We start from the raw sequence: 24,751 nt of genomic DNA, 5'->3' as shown, positions 1-24,751 counted from the left end.
TTCCTTGACCCAGCTGGGGACACCACGCCACTGGACTGGGAAGCGGTGGTGACACCTCCTGCTAAGGGTGTACTGCACACTAGCAGTAGGCACTCCAGTATCTTCTCCTGGTTGTGCCAGCCTCCTCGCCTCAGCTCATTTGACCTCTTCATCCAGGCATTTCGTCCACCAGGGCAGCTGGGTAGGAATGACAGCTTTGCCTTTCATTCTTGGGTCAGATAGGCAGGACAAAACATGCTCTGCTGATTCACCCATGTGTGTCTTGAGTCGATCCACCACTCCAGTCCTCAGCCAATATGCCAAGGCGCTTGCTTTCTCAGTAGTAGCATGGTGTGGAGCTCATTTATCGTTTTATTAAGCAGAAGAGTGGCGGGCAAATTTTGTTTCAGCATTGCTGTCTGGGCACACAAGCTGTTCCTGGCAACAAAGAATGGCTCAAGTGCCAAGATAACCCTGGAAACGAGCGCACGCTCAGAGCCGGCCCAGCGTGTTCGATTTGAGGTTGAGCCAAACTGGGCACAATCCAGCTTGAGGGTTCAGCCCAGTTTGATGGCGAACTGGCTCAACTTCAAGCCAGTTCACACATCCTTGGTCACCAGGGCGGAGCTCAAAGTGGTCCCACACTATGTTGCTATCGTTCTGGGTCCGTTTCTGTGGTGGTGGTACTTGTGGGGCTGCTGGCTCATTCTGGGCCACCACTGCCTCTGAGGAGGACGAGGACTTCCTCCGGATCCTCCTATTCAGTCTCAGACGAGGGTGGGGGTCACACTGCCAATGGGGATTGGGGAGGATGGAGAGAGTGACCTGGCTGGGCTAGCAGCTGATGAAGACACCTTCTCCACTGCCACAGGAAGAGCTTCTTCCCTGACAGGGGACGACCTACCTGCTACTTCTATCTCAGCTGCCATAGGTGGTGAGGTGCGGGACCTGGCACCTCTGTGAAGGAGAGCCTGCCCCAAACCACATCAGCGGGGGTGACTTGGGGACCCCTTGCCATCGTCCACCATGCTCAGCAGCGTCACCATTCCCTTTGCCTTGCCACTCTGCTCCTGTTTCTCTTTCATATTCTTCTGGGATCTTTAAAAATCAAAGTCTAATTCTGATGGGGTGGAGGGAGAGAAGACGCGCCTTTAAGGCAGATATTTTTTAAAGTGTTATGTAGGGTCGGGGTGGTCTATTCTGTGTGTGCCACACACACAACTATCTATAGCACGGTAGTCCACTCACAGACATTAGAAAAATTTAATTCCCCCAAATAAAGAAGCAGTCTTTATTGAGGGAGGACTTTTTTGGAGGGGAGAGAGCAACAATGGGGTAAGTCAAAGAGAAGGGGAAGGTCAGAGGATTACTGTGGTCTCTCTAACCCAAAACCATACCTACTCTCTTACTAATCCTCCCATCCCCAAACTAGGCCCTATTTAAAGAACTCTTAAATTCTATAATCTGACCGGGTGCGGGGAAGGGCTCTTTCTGGCATCTTCACTGGAGTGGAATAGAGAGACAGATATGCAGGCACTCACTCTCTGTCTCTCACTAGGCCAGGCAGGGTCCAGGCCATGGCTGTGCTGTTGTAGTCTCTGGTCCTTCCTCTGTATCCCTCCTCTTCAAGTGGCACTGGCACGCTGTAAGGGTGCCTGTCTCCCAGGCCCTTAAATAATTGTTGAAACTCACTCCTTTGGCCACCCACCTGGAGTTGCATAACATGCTTTATTTATTGTATATTTAAAGGTTAGTTTTGTTCACAAATTATCTGTGTTTAAGAGAAATGTTTCTTTTTCAAACGTTTTCAGAACTGTTCGGCAGATGGCACAGGAGCAATTCTTCTTAATGGCTACCAGATGTTGTATGGGGCAGAGACCTCTTCTTTTCTTTATAACTCTGTTATTTACAGTACTAGGGGTAAGGCATTTAAGACTTCATTGTTTGAGCTTTTACTGTCTGTTGTATTAATTTTTAAAGAAATTGCTGATTCAGAGACTTTTTCCACTTACCATACTTATAGACCACTTTTCTAATAGCTCAGTGCAGTTAAAAAATCAATATATGAAATGTACAGATTAAGATATGATTTAACTTTCCAAGTTGTGTTATTTAAATTGCTTTCCATTCTGAGAATTATTCACAACATGAATCTCCTACATGAGTAGCATTTGAGTGCAAGAAATAGCATGGAAACTGTGTAGATACACTTGTGGCATTCACACATTTATCTGTGTTGCTCTGTTCATATATACTGGTAAGCTTTGATTGACTGCAACTCTGCAAAGGAGTAGTTGGGTCACTTCCCTGTATGAAATGGACATTGAACTTAAGAGAGAGATTAATTACCTAAGGGGTATACTCGTGAGTCAAATAGACCGCAACCCAAAATTTGGCTTTTAAAAAGCCAAATCTGGCAACAGAGGACTGTGCACAAAACCAGTTGGCCTGGTTCAGCTGGAGACCGGACTTGAACCAGACCGAGCATGTCCCCCCCACCCCAGAACAACCAGCTGGGGGGTTGAGAAGTTGTTTTTAAAAAAATTTAAACTCACCACCGGGTCTGGGTCGTCGGTTGGGGGGGGATGCTGCCTCAACTGTGGGAGAATCTCAGAAGCCCCACCACCACCAGCCTCTCCCTGGTCTTCTTGCGGACTTTTCCAGCCCTCTCCCAGCTCACAGCAGCCATTTTGAAGGCCACTGCACATGCACACTGGCCATTTGCGTGCCTTGGTCATGAGGCAGGATTATTCAAATTATGCAAGCCTTTAAGAGTCAGTGGAGGGGAAAACTCCCACACAGTTACTTTTGTTCTGCCTTTGCTCCAGAAATCCACTCTTCAAGAGCCCTTACTGTTATTTCCTTGGCCCTTTTTCTCTCTTTATGCCTTTTATTCCTTCACCCTTTTTTCTGTCTTTTTGCCTTTTCTTCAACCTATTTATTTTCCATTTCTTGTCTTAATCCTCCTTTTGGACTTCCCTTACACCACCACCATCTTCTTCTTCGTTCTTCCCCCCCACCTCCTCCTCCTCCTTCTTCTAAAAGAAGACTTTTATTCTTCATATTTGTACTGCCCTTCCTTTGTCTCCTATTTATGGACTTAACATGTCAATGGTGCAAGGAAAATCACACTTGTCCAATGCTTGCTTGCTCACTCACTCACTCACTCACTCACTATCTATTAAAACAGGCTTGCAGTTTGCTAGCATTTCTCCTGCACCACAAAATGACCATGCAGCTTTTCCCTCACTCGTTGGTAGTTGATGACCAGTAGAGCTGCTTTATTTTGATTATGTAATAGTGTTGCTGCTGAAAAAGACGAATTCTAAGAAATTGAATAAGATAGACAAATGACCATTTCTAGTGCAATTTGTTTTGTTTTCCAATTTCTTTAGCAAGTTTTGTGGAAATCTGACTCTTACTGAAACAATACAGTATAGCTTGTTGGTTTCTTCATCAATCTGTGCAGGTCTGGACTTCCTGTCTGTAAAACTACCTGGAAAAAAGTGCAAACGTTTCTTGGAAGGCATCATTTCCCATGCTTTTCCAATGGAAGACTTTTCCCGCATTTTTTGGGAAATTTATTCATCTTCCGTGGAGGTTGATTAAAATAATTCCTCCCCTTTGCATATGTGAAATGTTTCTCAGTGTGTTCTGCAGTGTTAGTCTGGATGTTTTTGATGTTTCAGTTTAATGTGGTCAAGGACTGGAACCTACCTGTAAAACAACATAGTAACATAGGAAACTGCCATATACTGAGTCAGACCATTGGTCTATCTAGATCAGTATTGTCTTCACGGACTGGCAGTGGCTTCTCCAAGGTTGCAGGCAGGAATCTCTCTAAGCCCTATCTTGGAGAAGCCAGGGAGGGAACTTGAAACCTTCTGCTCTTCCCAGAGGGGAATATCTTGCAGTGCTCACACATCAAGTCTCCCATTCATATGCAACCAGGGCAGACCCTGCTTAGCTAAGGGGACAAGTCATGCTTGCTACCACAAGACCAGCTCTTCTCTCCATATGTTTATATGTTAACATATGTTTATGTTATCCAACATGTTTATATCTTTCGTGGCTTGGTTTGGGAGCTGCATGTCAGTGAGTGAGTGAAGCCCAAGTAGCTCTATATAAAGCCAAAGAACCATCATGGGGGGAAACTCTGAGGAATACAAAAGAATCTGAGATGATAGAGACTACCCCAGAACTCATCTGATAGACCCATCTGATGTCAGAGACTGAAATCTAGACCAAAGTGTGTACCAAAACATATTTTGTGTATGTAGTGGGGGAGGGGCAATTTTAAACAATCTCCCCCTTCCTTCTGCAGGTCTGTGTGCTTCCTGAAAATACGTCCCTGAAGGAGACATATTTTCAGGAGGCTGCAGAGAGAACGTGGAGGTTGATTAAAATAGCTCCTCTGCATACGTGAAACGTTTCTCAGTGTGTTCTGCAGTGTTAGTCTGGATGTCAGAGTTAATTTCATGGTGATATGGAGCTGTTTCCAGCATTGAAATCAGGGCAGATGTTTGGTGTGCACATGGGACTCTTCAAAAAGTGTGAATCTGTACAAAACTATTAATTTCTCTTTACTTTATGTAAAAGCTTTCTGGACACTAAGAAATATTCTGTCTTCTGACTATTAAAGTAAATACCTTTTCAAAAATGTTCATAATCTTTTTCTTATAGAGTACTGCAAGAGAGCGTGCTAAGCATTCAGGGGACTACTTTACTCTTTTAAGACATCTGCTTAATTATGCATACAATAGTAATATTAATGTGCCCAATGCTGAAGTTCTGCTTAATAATGAGATTGACTGGCTTAAGAGGATTAGGGTAAGTTGGGAAAGAATATTTATTTATGGAATTTAATTTTGCTGATAACAGTTTTTTTCTCTCTCATTCCTTTTTACTAAACCATTTTGAGAACCTTTTGTTTAAAAGCGGTATATAAAATCTTTTTTTTTTTAACTTGCCATTATAGATGACTTGGGGATCCCAATGTGAGGGGCAAAAAATCTGAATAAAAATGTTTGAATAAGTTACAGCAACATGTAACAACTAGATTAATTATCAAAGTAGCTATTTTAATCTGAAAATTAGTTTCCAGAATTCATGTGGCTTACATTTGTTCATTTTCAATTTGTTAGGATGAAGTGAAAAGAACAGGAGAAACAGGTGTAGAAGAGACCATCTTAGAAGGTCACCTTGGAGTAACAAAAGAATTACTGGCATTCCAAACTCCTGAAAAAAAATACCATATTGGTTGTGAAAAGGGAGGTGCTAACCTTATTAAAGTAAGTCATTAGTATACAGAATTGTTGAGTTACTATCTATATATTTAATTTTCTTAAACATACCCATTGCTAATCCCATGCATGGCAGCTCTTGCGAGAGTTCGGAGAGCTGCTGGATAGCGACGGGGACAGGCGGGGTCAAGAAAATGGTGGCAGCCAGCTGGCGGGCCCAGGAGTTAACGGCGGCGGCTGGCCAGAAAAACAACTAGGGTGCTGGTGGGCAAGCAGCTGGAGGGGGGGCAGCCGGCCGAGAAGCAGAAAGCCTGGTCAGCCGGTGAGGAGAAGAAGCAGCCAGAAAGTGGGGGGTGGGGGTTGAGAAGCAGGGGATGGGGGTGGTCGACCGGGGTGGTGGTGGTGAGAATAGAAGCGGGCCGATTGGCACGTTAGCCAGAAAGCGGCGGGGGTGGGGAGAAACGGGGAAGAGAAGAAGCTGGCCAGCAAGAAAGCTTCAGGTGCGGGGGCAGGAGAAAAAGGCAGCGTCAGGTGGGTAGGCTAGCCAGAGACGCAGATGCTCTGCGCCTGGCCCAGCTAGTTTTATTTATTTTACATATTTGTTATTCCGTCTAAAACACAAATCTCTGGGCGGTTTACAAAAAAACCAATAAAACAAGTAAAAAGGATAAAACATTACAGCAATTTAAAATTTAAAAGAAAGTTAAAACTATTAAAAACCATCAAACTATTAAAACAGTATATAATTAAAAGGCTGAGTGAACAAATATGTCTTGACTGCCTCTTAAAAAGTTGTAAGAGATGGGGAGGCTCTTTTTTCAGCAGGGAGCGTGTTCCAAAGCTTTGGGGCAGCAATGAAGGACTGTCCCCGAGTAGCCACCAGATCAGCCAGTGGCAACTGCATACACATTTCTTCTAATGATCTCAATGAGCGGTGTAACTCATAGCGAAGAGGACGTTCTCTTAACTATGAAATGAGTCAGGCCTCAGGTGCAATGGCAGATCATTTTTCCCCACCATATGCAATCTTTGCACTCCCACCATAAACCAGTTTTCCCCCATCCCTATCCCCATCCCACCCTCTTCTTACTCACTGGTGGCTTGGACTGCTCTTCCTCCACCTGTTTAGTTTGTCTCACTCTCCCCCCTGCACATGGGAGAAGAAGCTACTTCTCCCGTCTTTCTCTGTTGAGGAACAATGTGGCTTTGTGAAATGTGTCATCCCTGCCTCACTGCTGCCTCCTGCAAAAACCTATGGGAAGAGAATTTTTTGGTCCTTTGCTCAACAGAAAGGATAGGTGTCAATTTGCTCACCTTCCGTTTACTGTTGCAGAAAACAATAGCTGATTGTGCAGCAGCATAACAGGGCTCAGGAAATCTACTGTACTAATCTGTGACAAGGAAAATAAGATGCTTGATGAGTGAAAAATGTCCTGATAAGTAATGTATCAACACAGTTAAAGAAATCATCTGACAAGTATAAAACTTTTGTCTGGCTTGTGAACTGAACATTTGTTTTACCCCTGAGCATGCACATGGTTTGCTGCTGGCTACAGCATCCTTCATTTCCCTGGGGCCTTAGGATCTAGGCAGGAATTCCCCCTCACCTCCATCACCATTTTAAAAGCCAGTCATGGAAGAGAGTGGAGAATAGGACTGGGGAGGGAGTGGCCTGGAACTGTCACCGCTGCTGCTTTTTCTTTCAGTTTTAGGCCATTCTATTTTCTAGGAATGCCAGGCAGATCTTAATGCCCAGAAGCAGCTACTGAGCTGCTAGGTAGATGTGTGGGGTGTGAAATATGCATTTGGTGTAGGAGAAGGGGTCTCTATTCCCAGGGACACTCGTAGGCCCACTGGGAGGGAGGCTCCAAGCAGCCAGGTGAGCACTCCACCTTCAGAGCTGGAGCTTTGCCCTGGACAATTGAGGGGGCTCTAAGGTAGGGGAGGAGCCCCATTGGAGGACAAAAGATCTACACTGCTCCAGGGCTCTTGTGAGGGGACAAACTCGTTCTGGCTTCTCGAGCCCTGGAGGATCTGGGGGTGGCAACTGGGCCCAGGGTTCTTTTCCATGTAGATGTCTAGGCAAGCCCTGACACAAGCAGACATGGTGATGTTATAAATCTTCCTCCCTTCAGAGAAGAGAAAGTGAAAGATGACTGCATAATGACAGAGAAATATTTTCACAGTAAGATACTATCAAACAAATGATAGCCAAGTTTGAGGAATAGTGAAAAGAGTAGGAGAATTGCAGTGCTTTACTATTATCCAGTCAGCTGCTACATCAAGTCCTTTTTCTGTACATTGCACCTCTACCCTGGTACATGCTTTGAACTGCCAATGTATGCAACAGCGTCTGGGGTGATAAGGATAGTGCTCAATTTATTCCTCCAGGTAACCATGCCCTTCTCCATTCTAAAAATACAAGAAATGTTGTGTTAGGCAGTGTTTCTGATCCGCACAAAAACTAAATCAGTAACTGGATTTTTCCTCTTTGTTTTTCAGGAACTAATAGATGATTTCATCTTTCCAGCCTCTAATGTTTATTTACAATACATGAGGAATGGAGAATTGCCCGCTGAGCAGGCCATACCAGTCTGTAGTTCCCCAGCTACCATTAATGCAGGATTTGAGTTGCTAGTTGCACTAGCAGTGGGCTGTGTCCGAAATCTCAAGCAAATAGTAGATACTCTGACTGAAATGTATTATATAGGCACCGCAATAACGAGTATGTACTATTGCATAATTTTATATTATGTGTAATATCAATTGTACAGATAATTTGTTACATTGTTATATTGCTTGTTCTTTGTTTTCTAAAAATACTGATCCATATCTAGACTAATACTATGTCTATGCACCAAGGATTTATGTATCATGAAGGTGAGAGTATGATTTTCAGCTGTCTCCTCTTTCCTCTGCAGTTCTCAATTCCTCCCAAAACTATGTCCTTGAGGGTTGGGGAACCCTCAGGAACATATTTTTGGGGAGCATAGGCAGCTACAGAAGGATGAAAGAATAATAGCAAATTGTGTATGTTCTCATGCAGCAGAGAATCCTGGCAATCGCTGATCTGGATCGTGATCCATTGCATTTATAATAGTGGGTTCTGCAACTGCGCAGGACCATTTGGACAGAATTGGTTAGCTCCTCGTGGTACTTAGCCCCATCCCCTGCATGTGGTGCAGTTGCTTTATTTTTGGCGGTTAGCCACTTCTCCCCGCCCCGCCCCCAGTTCCTTTCTGACTGCCTTTGCTTCGGTACCTCGGCTACGTGGCTCCTTGGAATCGAACATTATCTAGAAAAAAGGACAAAATATTTAGTGTCATTTACTCCTCTTGACTGCGGTTACACTAGACAGTGATATTTCTATATGGGTTAAATTAAAGACGACAGATCAGATGGAAAAAATGGCTTGACACAGACCACTGATGCTTCTTTTGGCTAACGAATAAGTAAAGTGTCAACTCAGTAAGGGGAAACTCCATTCAGCGGATGATCATGATTTGTGCTTGCTGTGTTTGGCAAAGGCCATAACACTTCTACTTGTAAAATTGGTATAACATGTTCGCACCAAACAAGAAAGAACTGTGTGCTCCATTTGAGGGCTTTGATATATGAAGATGTAATGAGATGGGGAACTCGAATGCTGCGGTCTCCAGTGGAAACACCTGTACTGTTGCCCTCTGTGTCGAAGGGGTAGTCCTAAATCCTCAACACTGGGAGCATCGATGTGGGCATCAGATGCACATTTCAAACAGCCCCTGTCTGAGACTGCATATGAAAGGAAGCACAAATCGAAGCACGAGGGACACGATGTCGATGATGAACCACGTCTTAAGAAGCGTTGTGACAAGGGCTTGAAGCCCACTTCAGCATCGGAGACAACTCCATCCCCTTTGGGATTGCAAATGGCATTGGGAATTTCGCCTTGGGATCAAGAGGATGTAACATCTCCTGCTCGCCTACTGACCCCAAAATGGACCTGGCACTAGGGATGGCATTAACCTCATTCATTCATTCATTTATTACATTTTATATCCCGCTCTTCCTCCAAGGAGCCCAGAGCGGTGTACTACATACTTAAGTATGACACTGGGGAACATCTACGATGTTGACGCCTGAGCATCAAGAAAAGTCTTTGTCTTCGGCACCAGCCAATCCCCATCTCCTTCTGCACTGATGGAGTGGGATGGAGCTTCTGCTGCACACTTGCCGGTAACCCTCTATCAATGACTTCCAATGACATGGAAGAGGCTTTGGGGCCTGGAGATGCTCGAAGGCTAATGCATTTCCTAGATTCCAACAAAAGCACACCATCTGCTTCTACATTTTGAGGTTTAATTACATATCTCTTAGATGATGATGATGATGTTGATGATGATGATGATGATGATGATGATGGGGAACTGGATGATTCCTCAATCCCACAAACTCTGGAAGGCCCATTGACAAACAGCCAGTGGTGGCACAGGTCACTCCACCTAGAGATGAGCCACAATACAATCTTAGGCGATGTCAGCACTCCCTAGGCAGTGCGCTTTTATGGCTACACAGAAAGTTGATAAGCCTCATAATCCACTATAGTAAGGACACAACCAACTCAAACAGTGGTGCAGTCAACAACCTCTGTAACAACTCAGGCTCAATCCTCACACAATCCAAAAATTACCACAAACACTTGAGGAAATTACAGGCCAAACAGATGATTATGAATTGGATACCTCAACAGCGACAACAGTGAGTTCTACATCATCAGAACACCCTGATGATCCACCAGTGAAGATTGTACCTGGGACAAATATATATCACCAAATGAGGAGATGTGCTTTTACCACCATCAGATATTGGAGATGGCTAAGGCTCTAGGTTTGGAGCCCAAGAAACAAACTCGGGATCTAGACGAAGACAACCTGGTATACAGTTTCTTAAATTCCGCATCTACAACTCAACCAGGGTTCCCACCTATGCTGCTGGTCATATCTAAAGCTGCAAAATTGGCATGGAATGTTCTTCAGACCTCCACTCTGACTTCATAACATTTGTAGAACTTATACAGGAGGACAACAACTACCTAGTAAAGCATCCATCACTGAACTCCTTAATAATCAATTTCACATCTTCCTTAAAAACGGGAAGATGCCGCACTACCCCAGGGGAAAAAGAGATACACAAGTTGGATGTTTTTGACCACAAACTTTATTCTAATGCATGCCTATTTTTAAAGAACACAAACTACACAGCATGCTTTGCAAAGAACACACACTCCCTTTGTGATTTCCTTTTCCGTGAACAGGCTGCTCTTTCTCCAGAGGAGTTCCTAGAATGCTTCAATGACATACTCTCTAAAGTGACTTTACTGATGAGACAATTGGCAAATGCGAAGCACCTGGTAGAAACCGATTCACGCGTACTTGTGACTGCTGTTGTGTTGCACAGGCATGCATGGCTGTGTTCTGTGACATTACAGCAGGACATGAAAGAAATGATCGAAAAGACCATATGATGGAAAGGACTATTCTGTGAAAACACTGACTTGGCAATGGAGTCTATGAAGGAGTCCAAATACACAGCAAAGACATTCACTGTAGTGGCACAACCCTACACTTTCTCCAGATACTGCCCATATAACAGGCGCCAGAATAACTACAAACAGATGGATCACAAGGACTACAGGAAGCAATATCAGCACTTCCAAAGATGGCCATTCAATCAGAAACCAAAACTGGGATAAGGCCAACACTGAGAACTTGGAGGCAAACACAGCATCTTTCATTGCCAGGTCCATTCACCAACAATCCTTGTTCCTGTAAGACACACCAACCAACCTCAGATACAAACAAATCTAGCCACTACGACTATCAAGCTGGCAAGTCATGCCTTCACATGGCACAACATAACATCAGACTGATGGGTTCTGTGTATAATGCAAATGGGATACACGATAGAGTTCAAGGTTCTGCCACAATTCAATGGGATAAAATGCACTCCAGCAACTCCAATGTTGATGGAAAAGGTTGAGACTCTTTTGAACAAGGAGATGATATTGCTGATGCAATCGATGGATCAATACAGTGGGTTCTACTCCTACTTTCAGATCATCAAGCTGGATGGGGGCATAAGGCCCATCATGGACGTACGTTCATTGAACCTGCACATTGATGTGCGGAAATTTTGTATAATAATGTTGCAAGGCATCCTTCCTCTCCTGCATGGGGAGGGATGGCTTGCGACGTTGGATTTGGAAGACGTCTATTTTCATGTAGGGATTCAAGCCCTACCAGAAAATACCTGAGATTCACAGTAGGAAGCAAAGTGTACCAGTAAAACATTTGGGTTAGCAAAAGCACCTTGCCTGTTTATTATTTATTATTACTATTAATTCAATTTCTGTACCGCCCTTCCAAAAATGGCTCAGGGCGGTTTACACAGAGATATAATACATAAATAAGATGGATCCCTGTCCCCAAAGGGCTCACAATCTAAAAAGAAACATAAGATAGACACCAGACACATTTACCAAATGTATGGCTGTGATAGTGGTTTATCTGTGGTCCCAGCGGATAGTAATATTCCTGTCTCTGGATGACTGGCAACTGGCTGCAAAGGACAGAAGCGAGTTAGCTTCACAGATCGCGATAGTCCTGGATCTCCTAGGGACTTGGGCATCCATGTCAACTGGGAAAAGTCCTATCTGGAGCCTGCAAAGCAGATAAGTTACATAAGGTCTGTGTTCGATGCACAAACACAAAAAGCATATCTTCTATGAGCACGCTATCAGCATATCTGCAAGATGGTTGCGAACTTTTGGAACAAACCAGTACAGAAGACACAGGAAGCCCAGAGACTTCTGGATCTCATGGCTTCTTGCACCTCAACGGTGCATTATGCGAAGCTCCATCTCAGGAAACTGCAACTCTTGTTTCTGACTGTATTCAGACCAAATGCGGACAGCTCCCACATGCTTCTGACACTTCTGCGCTCAGCCCTGGAATCTCTCCAGTGGTGGATCAAAACAGACAACATGCTGACAGGGATGGAATTTTGAACACCCCAGCCAATGCCATGGGTCACAACAGATGTCTCTCTGAGGGGTTGAGGAGCACACTGTGGGGAGCTCCAAGCACAGGGACTGTGGTCACCACAGCAGCGACCTGCTGCATATAAATTTCCTGGAACTGCTGGTAGTATTCAACACCTTGCGATCATTGCAACCAACTCTAAGGGGATAAGTTGTCGAGATACAACTGGACAACACCACAGCAGTTGCATATCTGAACTGCCAGGGAGGGTCAGTATCCCAGTCTCTATGCCAATTAAGCCAGCAGATCTGGAATTGTAGTATTGCACAGAACATGTCATTGGTGGCTATCCACATAAAAGATGTGGAAAACACATGAGCAGTTTGCGACTGCACAGAACAAAAAATGCAAGCACTGTTGCTCCAGAGCAGGCATCAGCCGCAACTCCAGAGGGGGATGCCTTCCAATACAATTGTAGTCGGGGATTTATGTACTTATTTCCTCCATACCTACTACTGAGCAGAGTTGTGGCAAAACTATTACAAGAATGTGAAGTGCATTCCGATAGCTCCATGGTGACTAAGGCAACCATGGCTTCCCCAGGCACTCAAACTATCCAAGGGCAACTGCAGATGATTGCTGCAGCACACAGATCTCCTGACTCAAGCAGGAGGAATGATACTACATCCGAACCTGAAGACTCTTGAGTCTTAACAGCATGGACATAGGCTACTGAAAAAAATGCTCCTAAATGACAGAAAGGCTTCAACAGGAGAAACTATTACTGCAAGCGGAAGCGGTTTACAACGTATGCAAGTGCATGTGGAATTTGCCCATGTGAGGCAACCATCAAGCAAGTGTTGCTATTTTGACAGACTTGAAGACGAAGGGACTGGCAAATATTTCCATCAAGGTGGATTTGGCAGCGCACTCAGCATAACACACAGGCTGGGATGGAAAGACAGTATTCTCCCATCCAAAGACAAAGCGATTTATGAATCACATCTAGCAAGTATACAATTGAGAGACATATGCATTGCAATTACTTGGTCATCAGAGCACACCTTTTGTGAAGCACTACACCTTGGATCTACACTCAGCGGCGCAGGCAAAGTTTGGGAGAGGCATGCTAAAAATGTCCTACCTTGATTTACTGCACCCGCCTCCAGACTGACAGCTCGTTAGTCACCCACTATTATGAATGCAACGGATCATGATCCAGGTAAACAGGTTGCTTACCTGTAACTGATTATCTGGTAGTGATCCGTTGTATTCATAAGTCGCACTCTGCCTGCCCTGTTGCAGTACTGGGGGGGAAATCCAACAAAAAACCATTCTTACCACACAATGTAAAAATGTCTTCATGGCAGTCCTCAAGGAACTGAGGGAAGAAATGCCTAACTGCCAAAAATAATGGAATTGCACAGAACCCACTACTATAAATACAACAGATCACTACCAGATCATCAGCAACCTGTTTTTTCTCAGTATGTTTTCCTTAAGATAACTTGCTCAGTCCGTTAACTCTATCTAGTATGAGGAATAATCTCTAATTAGTTTCATCACACATGCACACACACACCCCCTTTCCTGTGTGGTTGTAGGCCCTCTTGGAATTCCTCATTCTTTATTGAGGCTGCTTCAGAGGTCTCAGCAGCCTAGAGTGGCAATTTGGGGAAACATGGAACTCTAGGAAAAAGAAGTTAAAGCTTTTGTGTGCAGGAGGAAACTACACCCACAAGTCTTTGGATTCTACCCCATGTATTTTAAGCCAAATGTAAATAAATTAACTAAATTGATTTAGCAAACAAGAATTAAGGAGACCTTCAAATAAGCATTATATTTCTAAAGGGTGAATATGTGCTATTGAGTTGATGGTATCTTGTTTCTTAAATGAAATATTTCTTTGTAAATGTTATACTAAAGCTGCAATCCTTAGCACATGTACTTGCTAGTAAGTTACTTCCTAATAAGTCCCACTGACCATTGGGACTGACTTTGAAATAAACATATTCAGGACCTGAGTGCTAAACAGCTTTGTTTAGACTAATTGGAATTCAGAAGTTTGTATTTGGAAGTTTATTTTGCAATTCATTTGATTTCTTCTAGCTTGTGAAGCACTAACAGAATGGGAATACCTTCCACCTGTTGGACCACGACCACCAAAGGGATTTGTAGGACTAAAAAATGCTGGTGCCACTTGTTACATGAATTCAGTCATTCAGCAACTGTACATGATTCCTGCCATCAGAAATGGAATCCTTGCAATTGAGGGCACAGGCAGTGATGTAGATGATGATATGTCTGGAGATGAGAAGCAAGACAACGAGGTAACAGTGTATCTTGCTTGTCAGATTTTAATGTTTTGTACTATGGCATAACTTATCCCTGAATAATATGTAGTTAAAGTTTTTCAAAAACATGAACTAACCAAATTCATCCTCATGGTCTCTGTATGTTCACATCAGTAGTATCTGTGTGTGCATAGAGGCTTATTCAGAACTTTCTAGAGTTTCACTGCAAGAATTTGGGCATGAGCCATGCCGCCATGCATAGATAATGCATGTCTAAGTAGGTTTCACCCACATCTCCTTTCTCAGTTTTTCTTACTGCTGCAGTAGTAGTATTAAAAAATATAAAATAAACCTTCTCCTTGGTCAGTAGTCCTTACTACCAAGCAAATTTGGCCTTGGTCTGTCGTCATTTCACTTTCCTTGTTTATTCCTTCTTTTCTTCCTATCTTCAATGCTCCTCCCATATACTTATGACTTAATTTTTACCATCTATTTCCCCCTGCTTTGTTTTCCACCATCACTTGTGGCTGCAGCTGCAGGCCTATGATTCGGACAACTTGCTTTTAAGAAGTTCAAAATTTCAAGAGTAAACTCACAAGTTTGAACAGTCATGATGTCTCCTCTGTCTGGCAGACCAACTTCGTATGGACCCTTGTAGTTATTGCTAGAAGTTCACTAAACAACTGTGGTGAAATAGATAATCCAGACTCAGCAAAATACTTTGATAGAAAGCAGTACAGGCCTCTGAGTGCTAAGACCAGACCTCTCTCAAAGGTTTCATCACCATCTGCCCATTTACTTGTCTTCAGACAAGCTAGCAACCATTCCCATAGCATCACTGGAATCAGTTCAGTTGAACTGGTTCATCCATTTCAACTCAAACAAGGTTTTTATTCCTGTTACATTATGGTCCCAAAATGGGATGGAGATCTTTGAACCTTCCTCAACCTCAAAGACATCACATGCTTAATCTGCCTCTGCCGGTTCCAGACAATCTTGATTCCATCTCTGCTTTACCCAAGTGCCTGGTTCGTGTCTTACAAATGCCAGTTTGCACATAGCCAGTCACAGCACTGAAAGTACTTCTGTTTCAGAAAAGGATCTGAGGCTTTTCAATACAGGGTTCTGCCTTTGAGCTTTTCAATTGCACCTCATGTCTTTACTAAGTGGATTAATAGTTGCTGCATATCTCTGTTGTCACAGTCATGATATTTCCCTACAACGATGACTATATGTCTCTGGATACAGTCCTTACAATGGTAGTTCAGATCTTTTTTGCCTAGCTTTTTACTTTTGGTGGCAGTCCCTCTCTAAATAGTGGCACAAATTGCAGCCACACTCGATCAGTGTCTCCTGGTCTTCTTGAGAATCCGTAATCAACACCTGGAACTCCTAGCAGTCTTTAAGGCCATTCATACCTTTCACCTCCTGCTCAGCATGAGGGCGATAGTTTGCCACCAACATTATAGCAACCAAATGCTACATAAACTGGCCACTCTGAGGACCACTCTCTCTCACTCATCTTGGAAAGGCAAAACCTAAATTTATCTGAACCTTTGATATAATCTAAATTGACCAAAATAAAACTTGGCGGTATGTTGTGGGTATGCAAAAAATGTGCATAATTAGGTGGAATCTGCACTCACCCCAATGTGTCAGATTCTTCCAATATGGTAGAAATAGGTTTTTTTAAGCACAAAGACAAATGGGAAGTAACAAAACAAATAGAAGACAAACAAGCATAATTAACTGAACAAGTTCAAATAAAACTGTACTGTTGTATTAACAAAAATGAAAGGGGAAACAAAAAAACTTGCTTGCACATGTATGTTGGAGTTTAGGTTGACAGTTGTCATGGATCAAATACATGTACTTGTATTTCTTCTAAAATACTATTTGTTTCACTCTTTTGGACGAGGTTACTGGGTTCCGTGCATCTAGCATAAGGTCTCTTGTAAATTTATGTGTTTTTTGTTGTTGAATTAATACTTTACATTAGTGTTGCTTTGTTTTAAAGAGCAATGCTGATCCACGGGATGATGTATTTGGCTATCCACATCAGTATGAAGATAAACCAACTTTAAGTAAAACAGAAGATAGAAAAGAATATAACATAGGCGTATTAAGACATCTCCAGGTCATCTTTGGTCACTTAGCAGCTTCCAGGTTACAGTACTATGTACCAAGAGGGTTTTGGAAGCAATTCCGGTAAATGAGACTTTTAATTTACATTGGGTTGTGTTGAACTCTTAGCATGGGGGGCTGTGTGCAAATTGAATGCAATGTAGAGGAATTTAATGTACTTTCATAAAGTGACAGTAGAATACAAGAACAACAAGACAGTAGAACCAGAAGAACAAAACATCATATGGTATTTTAAGACGAAGATATTGAATTGGTTCAGACATGACCCTAGTGTGTAGGATGTACATACGCTAGAGTAAAAAACAAAGCCTCAGGTTCATGCATCCTCTCATAGTGGGGAGATCCTCTAATGAATAGGACCTTCTGTGTGTAATTTTTTTAAAATCATAAATCCCAGACATGCAATCAGCCTACTGTGAAAAAAAGAGTGATAGTCTCATGGGACACAAGCCCACTTAGAGGTCCAGATTCATAGTGAAAGTTCTTTTCATGATGGGAGAGGGTACGCCTGAGGCTTACTTCTGTACCTTGTTGCATATACAGACTACCAATTATATGCGAACCAGAATCTTAGGTTCCTTAGGTTATTAGCTTTTACAGTAATTGAGGATCACTGAACAATTGTAACATGCAGATATGCTTATAGGAAATAGATATTATGGTGATATAAACTACTTTTTTCATCCCACTTGCATTATGACATTAGTGTTTGGCTTTATTATGAGAGGATATTTTTATTCTAGACTATGGGGTGAACCTGTAAATCTGCGTGAACAGCATGATGCTTTAGAATTCTTCAATTCCTTGGTGGATAGTCTAGATGAAGCTTTAAAAGCTTTGGGTCACCCAGCAATGTTAAGTAAAGTCTTGGGAGGATCCTTTGCTGATCAGAAGATCTGTCAAGGCTGCCCACATAGGTAAGTGATACATCACCTAATTGCTGTTCATATGTAATGGAAATATAGGTGGGTTTTTTTTTAAAGGTTGCTATTTCCACACATGTTTTTTGTATGTGAACATTTTTCTATGTAATTTGCTTTGAGAACTATTGTTGAAGAGTTATATGTAACAATAAATGGGAACATACAGAGATAATTAAGGGATGGGTCACACCAGCAGTTTCCTCAACACATCAACAGCTGTGTGTACCCATAACTGTGTGAGGTATATTGGCATAAACCAGGCATAGACGCAGCCACAGTTATTTCTATAGTGATGGCTGTATAAAGTGGAATTGTAACTGCCAAAATAGTTATTTATTGAATTTTTATACTGCCTTTCATTAAAATAATCTCAGGACGGTTCACAAAATATTTATTTACCTTATTTTAATTTTATTTTTACATTTATATCCCGCTCTTCCTCCAAGGAGCCCAGAGTGGTATACTACATACTTGAGTTTCTCCTCACAACAACCCTGTGAAGTAGGTTAAGCTGAGAGAGAAGTGACTGGCCCAGAGTCACCCAGCTAGTATCATGGCTGAATGGGGATTTGAACTCGGGTCTCCCCGGTCCTAGTCCAGCACTCTAACCACTACACCACGCTGGCTCTTTAAAATAGTTTTAAAAGACAATATAATTTAATTACATTAAATTAAATATATTTTTATGTTTTAAATATAATTTAAAACAATATAAGACTATAAAACAGTTAAAAATATGTCCACTAAAGCTGTGTAAAGCTCACAATAACACTTTGCTAGGCAAATACTGTATATGTGTTAATAAATTGGGGTGCGTGGGTGTGTATTGTGAGTGGGACTGTATGTGGGTTAGTGAAACTGCTACCAGCATCTGGGGCTGCTGCTACTGCTGCTTGCATGTTTGAGCAAATTCAACATTGTGGCACTGCGAACATTACAAGAGGTGCTTAATACATTTTGAGGTTTATTTTATAGTGTATAAATAGATAAACTCCAAAGCTGAGGCAAACAAGTCTAAATAATTCAAATTTACATGTCCATACTGCTCTTTGTCCTATGACCCAGAACGGTGAATATATTAAAAACAATATTTCATTAAAAACATCCTCAAAATAAAACAGATAAAGCTATAACTACTAAAAGGAAATCAGAGGGCTACTTATTTCATACTGTAGAAGTTCATGATGTACAAAACCTACAACTTGAACAGGTCTGACCTACCTTATAGTCAAAAGCCATAAATACAATTCTGTAAATATAATCAATATTTCAGTCTTTGACCAGCATAAGATAAAACAAAAATAATCAAATCATCAGATTACTTTACATATTTCAGATAAGCTGTACTCACCCATTCAACATTTAGGCTAGTTTCAGGAGTTTGCTTACTTTGTTAAAGAAGTAGTAGTAAAAACAAACTTTATTAGCCACCCCATAACAAATTGTTCTTTGAACAGCTCACAATACCAAAATAAAAACATCCAACTATAACACATAACACACACACAAAACATTAAAATAGAAAATACAAAATCAGTACAAAACATTTACAAACGTGTTTAAAATTCAATTTAAATAACCATCCTGTCCTAATTCATGTTCTTCTAAAACTTGCTCACACATCACATATGATACAATACAAATGATAAATGCTTACTGCTTATTACTGTGTACTATGTCAGACTTGTTCCCAGACCTTAGAATAGTCACATAGTGAGAGCATGATGACAAACATTACCAGAAGCACACTGCTAAATGTTATGCTCTGACATTTCTGTTTCCCCAACTTGTATTTATGATTTAAAATATAAATAATGGCTGACATCCAGATCAACACTGTGGTGCTCCAGGGTTTGCCATTTCATGGGGGAGACATGATTTTCAGCAGTTCCCCCTTCTACAGGGGTAATTATTTACAGCAGGTTCACATCTCAGCAAATGATTTTGTTTTCCAATTACCATTAACATTTTCTGCATGAAATAGAAATAAGTTATTTTTATACTGTTTAATCTGTGATTTCTATATTGATAGCTACAGCATAACTGAGATCTAAGTACATGTGCACTTTGTGGTATGTCCAGCACTGCTAATATGGCTTCATGTGTAGAATTCTCGTTCAGCAATACTTATCCCATTCTCTGTCAATTGTAGGTACGAATGTGAAGAGTCTTTTACAACTCTGAATGTAGATATAAGAAATCACCAAAACCTACTTGATTCCTTGGAACAATATGTCAAAGGAGACTTACTGGAAGGTGCAAATGCATATCATTGTGAAAAATGCAACAAAAAGGTAACTTGGAAATATAGCATGCTTTTTTTGAGATCTTTTTGAGGACTTAACATGAATCTTGGCTTAGTTCAGGAATTTCTCTCTAATTTTTTTCATTTAGTGGGCAGGATCTGGGCAAAAATATAAATTCACAACCAAGTTGCATTGAAATTAATTGGATTTAAGTTACTCATGACTAAATAGTTGTGTTTATTTTATGTTGCTTAGTTATAACTAACAGTGTGGACCCATAGTTTCATAGCTTCGTAGCTGGTATTGGTAAGAAGCCCATTGCTGTGAATTAATGTACACATCTTTGTTTCTTAGGTTGATACAGTGAAACGCTTGTTGATTAAGAAGCTGCCTCCAGTTCTTGCTATTCAGTTAAAACGATTTGACTATGACTGGGAAAGGGAATGTGCAATCAAGTTCAATGATTATTTTGAATTTCCACGAGAGTTGGACATGGAACCTTATACTGTGGCAGGGGTTGCTAAACTAGAAGGGGATGATGTAAATCCTGAAAACCAGCTGATACAGAATGAACAATCTGAAAATGAGCATTCTGGGAGCACTAAATACAGACTAGTGGGTGTGTTGGTGCACAGTGGTCAAGCCAGTGGTGGACACTACTACTCTTACATTATTCAGAGAAATGGTGGAGATGGTGAAAAAAACCGATGGTATAAATTTGATGACGGCGACGTAACAGAATGCAAAATGGATGATGATGAAGAAATGAAAAATCAGTGTTTTGGTGGAGAGTACATGGGAGAAGTATTTGATCATATGATGAAGCGCATGTCCTACAGACGTCAGAAGAGGTGGTGGAATGCTTACATTCTTTTTTATGAACGTATGGACACAGTAGACAAAGACAATGAACTAATAAAATATATTTCAGAACTTACTATGACCACTAAACCCCATCAGATTAAAATGCCATCTGCTATTGAACGAAGTGTACGGAAGCAAAATGTCCAGTTCATGCATAATCGTATGCAGTACAGCCTAGAGTATTTCCAGTTCATAAAGAAATTGCTGACTTGTAACAGTGTCTACCTAAATCCTCCTCCAGGTTAGTGTTTGAATATTTCTAATGAATTCTGTGGAATTACAGGAGGAACCCATTATTCACGGGGGTTCCATTGGGGGGGAGCCGCGGATACTGAATCCGTGAATAATGGGGCATTAGAGCAATGGGAATCGGGGTTAGGCTCCCGGGTGCAAAAAATCGGCTGTAAATTGCAGGTTTTGCCCCAAATCACCTCCAGATAAACCCCCGCCCCTGTGTCCTACCATTTTGTAAAGTGTCCTACCGCACTGAAACCTGGACGAAAATTGTGGGTTTTGCCCTGGTTTCAGCCATAAAATGCCTCCCAATTGCTCCAGCAATCAAAATGGCAGCCAGAAATTATTTCTGAACTCCCGGCCACCTCCAACGTGCAGATACACGGGCTTAACCCTTTACCAACTGTTTTTTTCTGCATATACCAAGGTCAGGTGTTAATTACCCAACTTTGGATATGTGAATCCGCGAGTACCCACAAATAGTGAGGTCCTCCTGTACATGGCACATTCACATCTTAAGTTTACCTGTTGTAAGGCTATTCCTTCCCCAAGTTAATTTTAAGATGTTAACTAAATTTATATCTCGTTATATAAAATGGGTAGAAAAGATCAAGACACTGGCCAACATCCAAATGAACCTTGCACCAACATTGTCAGCCAATATTGCTGCTAAAATTTTAAAGTATTGCATCCTCTCAAATAGTTCAGTTTAAGAACTTAAACTTCAGGTTGACATTTCTCACAAAGTATTAAGTTTCATCTCTGAAACTACTGCTACTATTATATATTGCTACCAAACAAGCCTTTGTTGTATTGGTTCAAAATAAATGCCAGTGTTTTATGTTCCATTTTTCTTTAGGACAAGATCATCTGTTGCCTGAAGCAGAAGAAATAACCATGATTAGTGTCCAACTTGCTGCTAGATTTCTCTTCACCACAGGGTTTCACACAAAGAAAATAGTCCGTGGTCCTGCTAGTGATTGGTATATTTGACTTTAAGAATAGTTTTAAGTTTTAATGTCTGTTCACATGTGGTTTAACTTTATTTTTCTAAATTTGGAGTTGAAAAAAACCAGTGCAGTTCAATTACTGAGCATGAAAACAAAATGCTGTGTTTGTTAAATTGCTTTTCAATTTGTTAAATAGACTAAAATTCACCCTATTCATAGGTATGTACATGTTAGCACTGTGCATTTGTAGCACTGCTAATTCCTTAACCAATATTAAGCAATCAAGAGCAGGCTGCGGATCTGAACAATGCCTCTCTGCAGAATGATTTTTTTCTTGAAAAGTTTTAAGCAGTTAACATTAACCATAGTTAATGCTATCTAGTGTTTGAGACAGGTCAGCAAACAAAGTTTGAGAAGGAATTCTGACCAGTTTAAACTATAATTGATATCTGCACCTAAGGTCTTTGGGAGAAGGAAACATGCAGTCCCACAGCCCCCTCCAATCTTTTAATCTCATTTAGCAATTGCTAAATTTAATTGCTAAAATTTAATTAATTTTAATTTAACTTTGCTTTAATTTTAATTTATGCTGCTTTAGATTGCAATATTAACTCCCCAGTGTGTATGAACAGTCAATTTGGATGTCTATTAACACAATGCTATAACTGATCTGTGCTCCTAATATATAGGTCGGTTTTTAGGAAAGAAGGTGGTGATGCCATTAATTTCATAACTCTTTTTCAGGTATGATGCTCTTTGCATTCTCCTTCGTCACAGCAAGAATGTACGTTTTTGGTTTGCACACAATGTCCTTTTCAATGTTTCAAATCGCTTCTCAGAATACCTTTTGGAATGCCCTAGCGCTGAAGTGAGAGGGGCTTTTGCAAAACTTATAGTTTTTATTGCACATTTTTCATTACAAGATGGACCGTGTCCTTCACCTTTTGCTTCACCTGGACCTTCTAGTCAGGTATTCTCAGTTCTGTAATCGGAATGCAGCATAAGACTGCTGTTAGAAATTATAAATGTACATTAGCCTAACAGTAATTCTATGTTGATATTATAAGGACATCTTGATCTTAATGTGTTAATTTAGGGAGAGTGTATGTGTTGTGCCCTTGATTACATGCCTGAAGTAAGAACATAAGAACAGCCCTGCTGGATCAGGCCCAAGGCCCATCATCCTGTTTCACACAGTGGCCCACCAGATGCCGCTGGAAGCCTACAGGGAGGAGTTGAGGGCAAGCCCTCTCTCCTGCTGTTACTCCCCTGCAACTGGTACTCAGAGGCATCCTGCCTTTGAGGCTGGAGGTGGCCTATAGTCCTCCAACTAGTAGCCATTGATAGACCTCTCCTCCATGAAGTTATCCAAACCCCTCTTAAAGACTTACAGGTTGTTGGCTGTCACCACATCTTGTGGCAGAGAATTCCACAAGTTGATTATACGTTGTGTGAAAAAATACCTTTGTTTGTTGGTCCTAAATTTCCTGGCAATCAATTTCATGGGATGAGCCCTGGTTCTAGTGTTATGTGAAAGAATTTCTTTCTCTCCACTTTTTCCACACCATGCATGATTTTATAGTTCTCTGTCATGACTCCCCACAGTCGCTTTTTTTCTAAACTAAATAGCCCCAGGAGTTGTAGCCTTGCCTCCTAAGAAAGGTGCTCTTGGCCCCTGATCATCTTGGTTGCCCTTTTCTGCACGTTTTCCAGTTCTACAAAGTCCTTTTTAAGATGTGGTGACCAGCATTGTACACAGTACTCCAGGTGTGGCCTCACCATAGTTTTGTATAAGGGCATTATAATACCAGCAGTTTTATTTTCAATCTCCTTCCTAATGATCCCTAGCACGGAATTGGCCTTTTTCACAGCTGCTGTACACTGAGTTGACACTTTCAACAATCTGTCCACCACGACCCCAAGATCCCTCTCCTGGTCAGTCACCGACAGCTCAGGTCCCATCAGCATATACTTGAAGTTGGGTTTTTTATCCCAATGTGCATCACTTGCCAACATTGAACTGCATTTGCCATTTTGTTGCCCACTCACCCAGTTTGGAGAGATCCTTTTTGAGCTACTCACAATCTGTTTTGGATTTCACTACCGAAAGAGTTTGGTATCATCTGCAAATTTGGCCACCTTGCTGCTTTTCCTTACTTCTAGATCATGTATGAATAAATTAAAAAGCACTGGTCCCAGTACAGATCCCTGGAGGACCCCACTTCTTACTTCTCTCCATTGTGAAAACTCTCCTTTATACCTGTCCTGTTTCCTGTCCTTCAACCAGTTAGCAATCCACACATGTACTTGTCCCCTTATCCCATGACTTCTCAGGAGTCTTTGATGATATTCAATATTTAAGTCTATTGGTCTCATACGCAGCTGATTTGCCGGCCGGGGTGGAGTACGGATCAGAGATGGTAAATAATGCTTTGCTGTATCACTCTCCTCTACACTGTGTCCCATTAAAAAATTAGCAACAGCGTTCTGTACCAAACAGCTCAGACATTGGATGTCATTACTGTTTGACTTAAAGATGTCTTATCTTCTGGTAGGACATATATTACTTGAAAGGGTTTATATGAAGCAATGCTATACATTCCAGTATACATATTAGTAGTCAACAGAACAACAAATGAAATTAAACTTAGAAGTTTACACAAAATTATTCCCAACTTTAAGCAGATAGTTAATTTCTCTGTTACGTAGTGCTGCCAAATTGTAATAGTGAGGAGTTGGAAGCAGATTAGAACACGGTTGATTCGTGCATGGTTTAACAAGATATGGGAAATACTAATGATGGACAGGATCTCCTCACAAATTAAGAGAATTTTACATCCAGAGTTTGCTCTTT

General features: G+C 41.5%; 1 protein-coding gene across 3 annotated transcripts in view; it reads left to right on the top strand.

Annotated features, from left to right (window-relative positions):
• USP9X (ubiquitin specific peptidase 9 X-linked) overlaps window positions 1-24,751 on the top strand; it is a 192,346-nt gene that overhangs the window by 146,415 nt on the left and 21,180 nt on the right. For all 3 annotated transcript variants that reach the window (XM_053310945.1, XM_053310946.1, XM_053310947.1), the window contains exons 27-37: window positions 1,791-1,899; window positions 4,663-4,809; window positions 5,124-5,270; window positions 7,725-7,947; window positions 14,351-14,571; window positions 16,553-16,743; window positions 17,424-17,597; window positions 19,756-19,897; window positions 20,204-20,954; window positions 21,807-21,930; window positions 22,642-22,867. In XM_053310945.1, the coding sequence (XP_053166920.1) occupies window positions 1,791-1,899; window positions 4,663-4,809; window positions 5,124-5,270; window positions 7,725-7,947; window positions 14,351-14,571; window positions 16,553-16,743; window positions 17,424-17,597; window positions 19,756-19,897; window positions 20,204-20,954; window positions 21,807-21,930; window positions 22,642-22,867 (2,455 nt within the window). The remainder of the gene's footprint in view (window positions 1-1,790; window positions 1,900-4,662; window positions 4,810-5,123; window positions 5,271-7,724; window positions 7,948-14,350; window positions 14,572-16,552; window positions 16,744-17,423; window positions 17,598-19,755; window positions 19,898-20,203; window positions 20,955-21,806; window positions 21,931-22,641; window positions 22,868-24,751) is intronic.

This window comes from Hemicordylus capensis, chromosome 3, assembly GCF_027244095.1.
Source record: "Hemicordylus capensis ecotype Gifberg chromosome 3, rHemCap1.1.pri, whole genome shotgun sequence".
NCBI classification, from domain to species: Eukaryota; Metazoa; Chordata; class Lepidosauria; order Squamata; family Cordylidae; genus Hemicordylus; species Hemicordylus capensis.
Note: the sequence above shows the minus strand (reverse complement) of the source record. Positions and strands in the feature narration are given on the sequence as shown.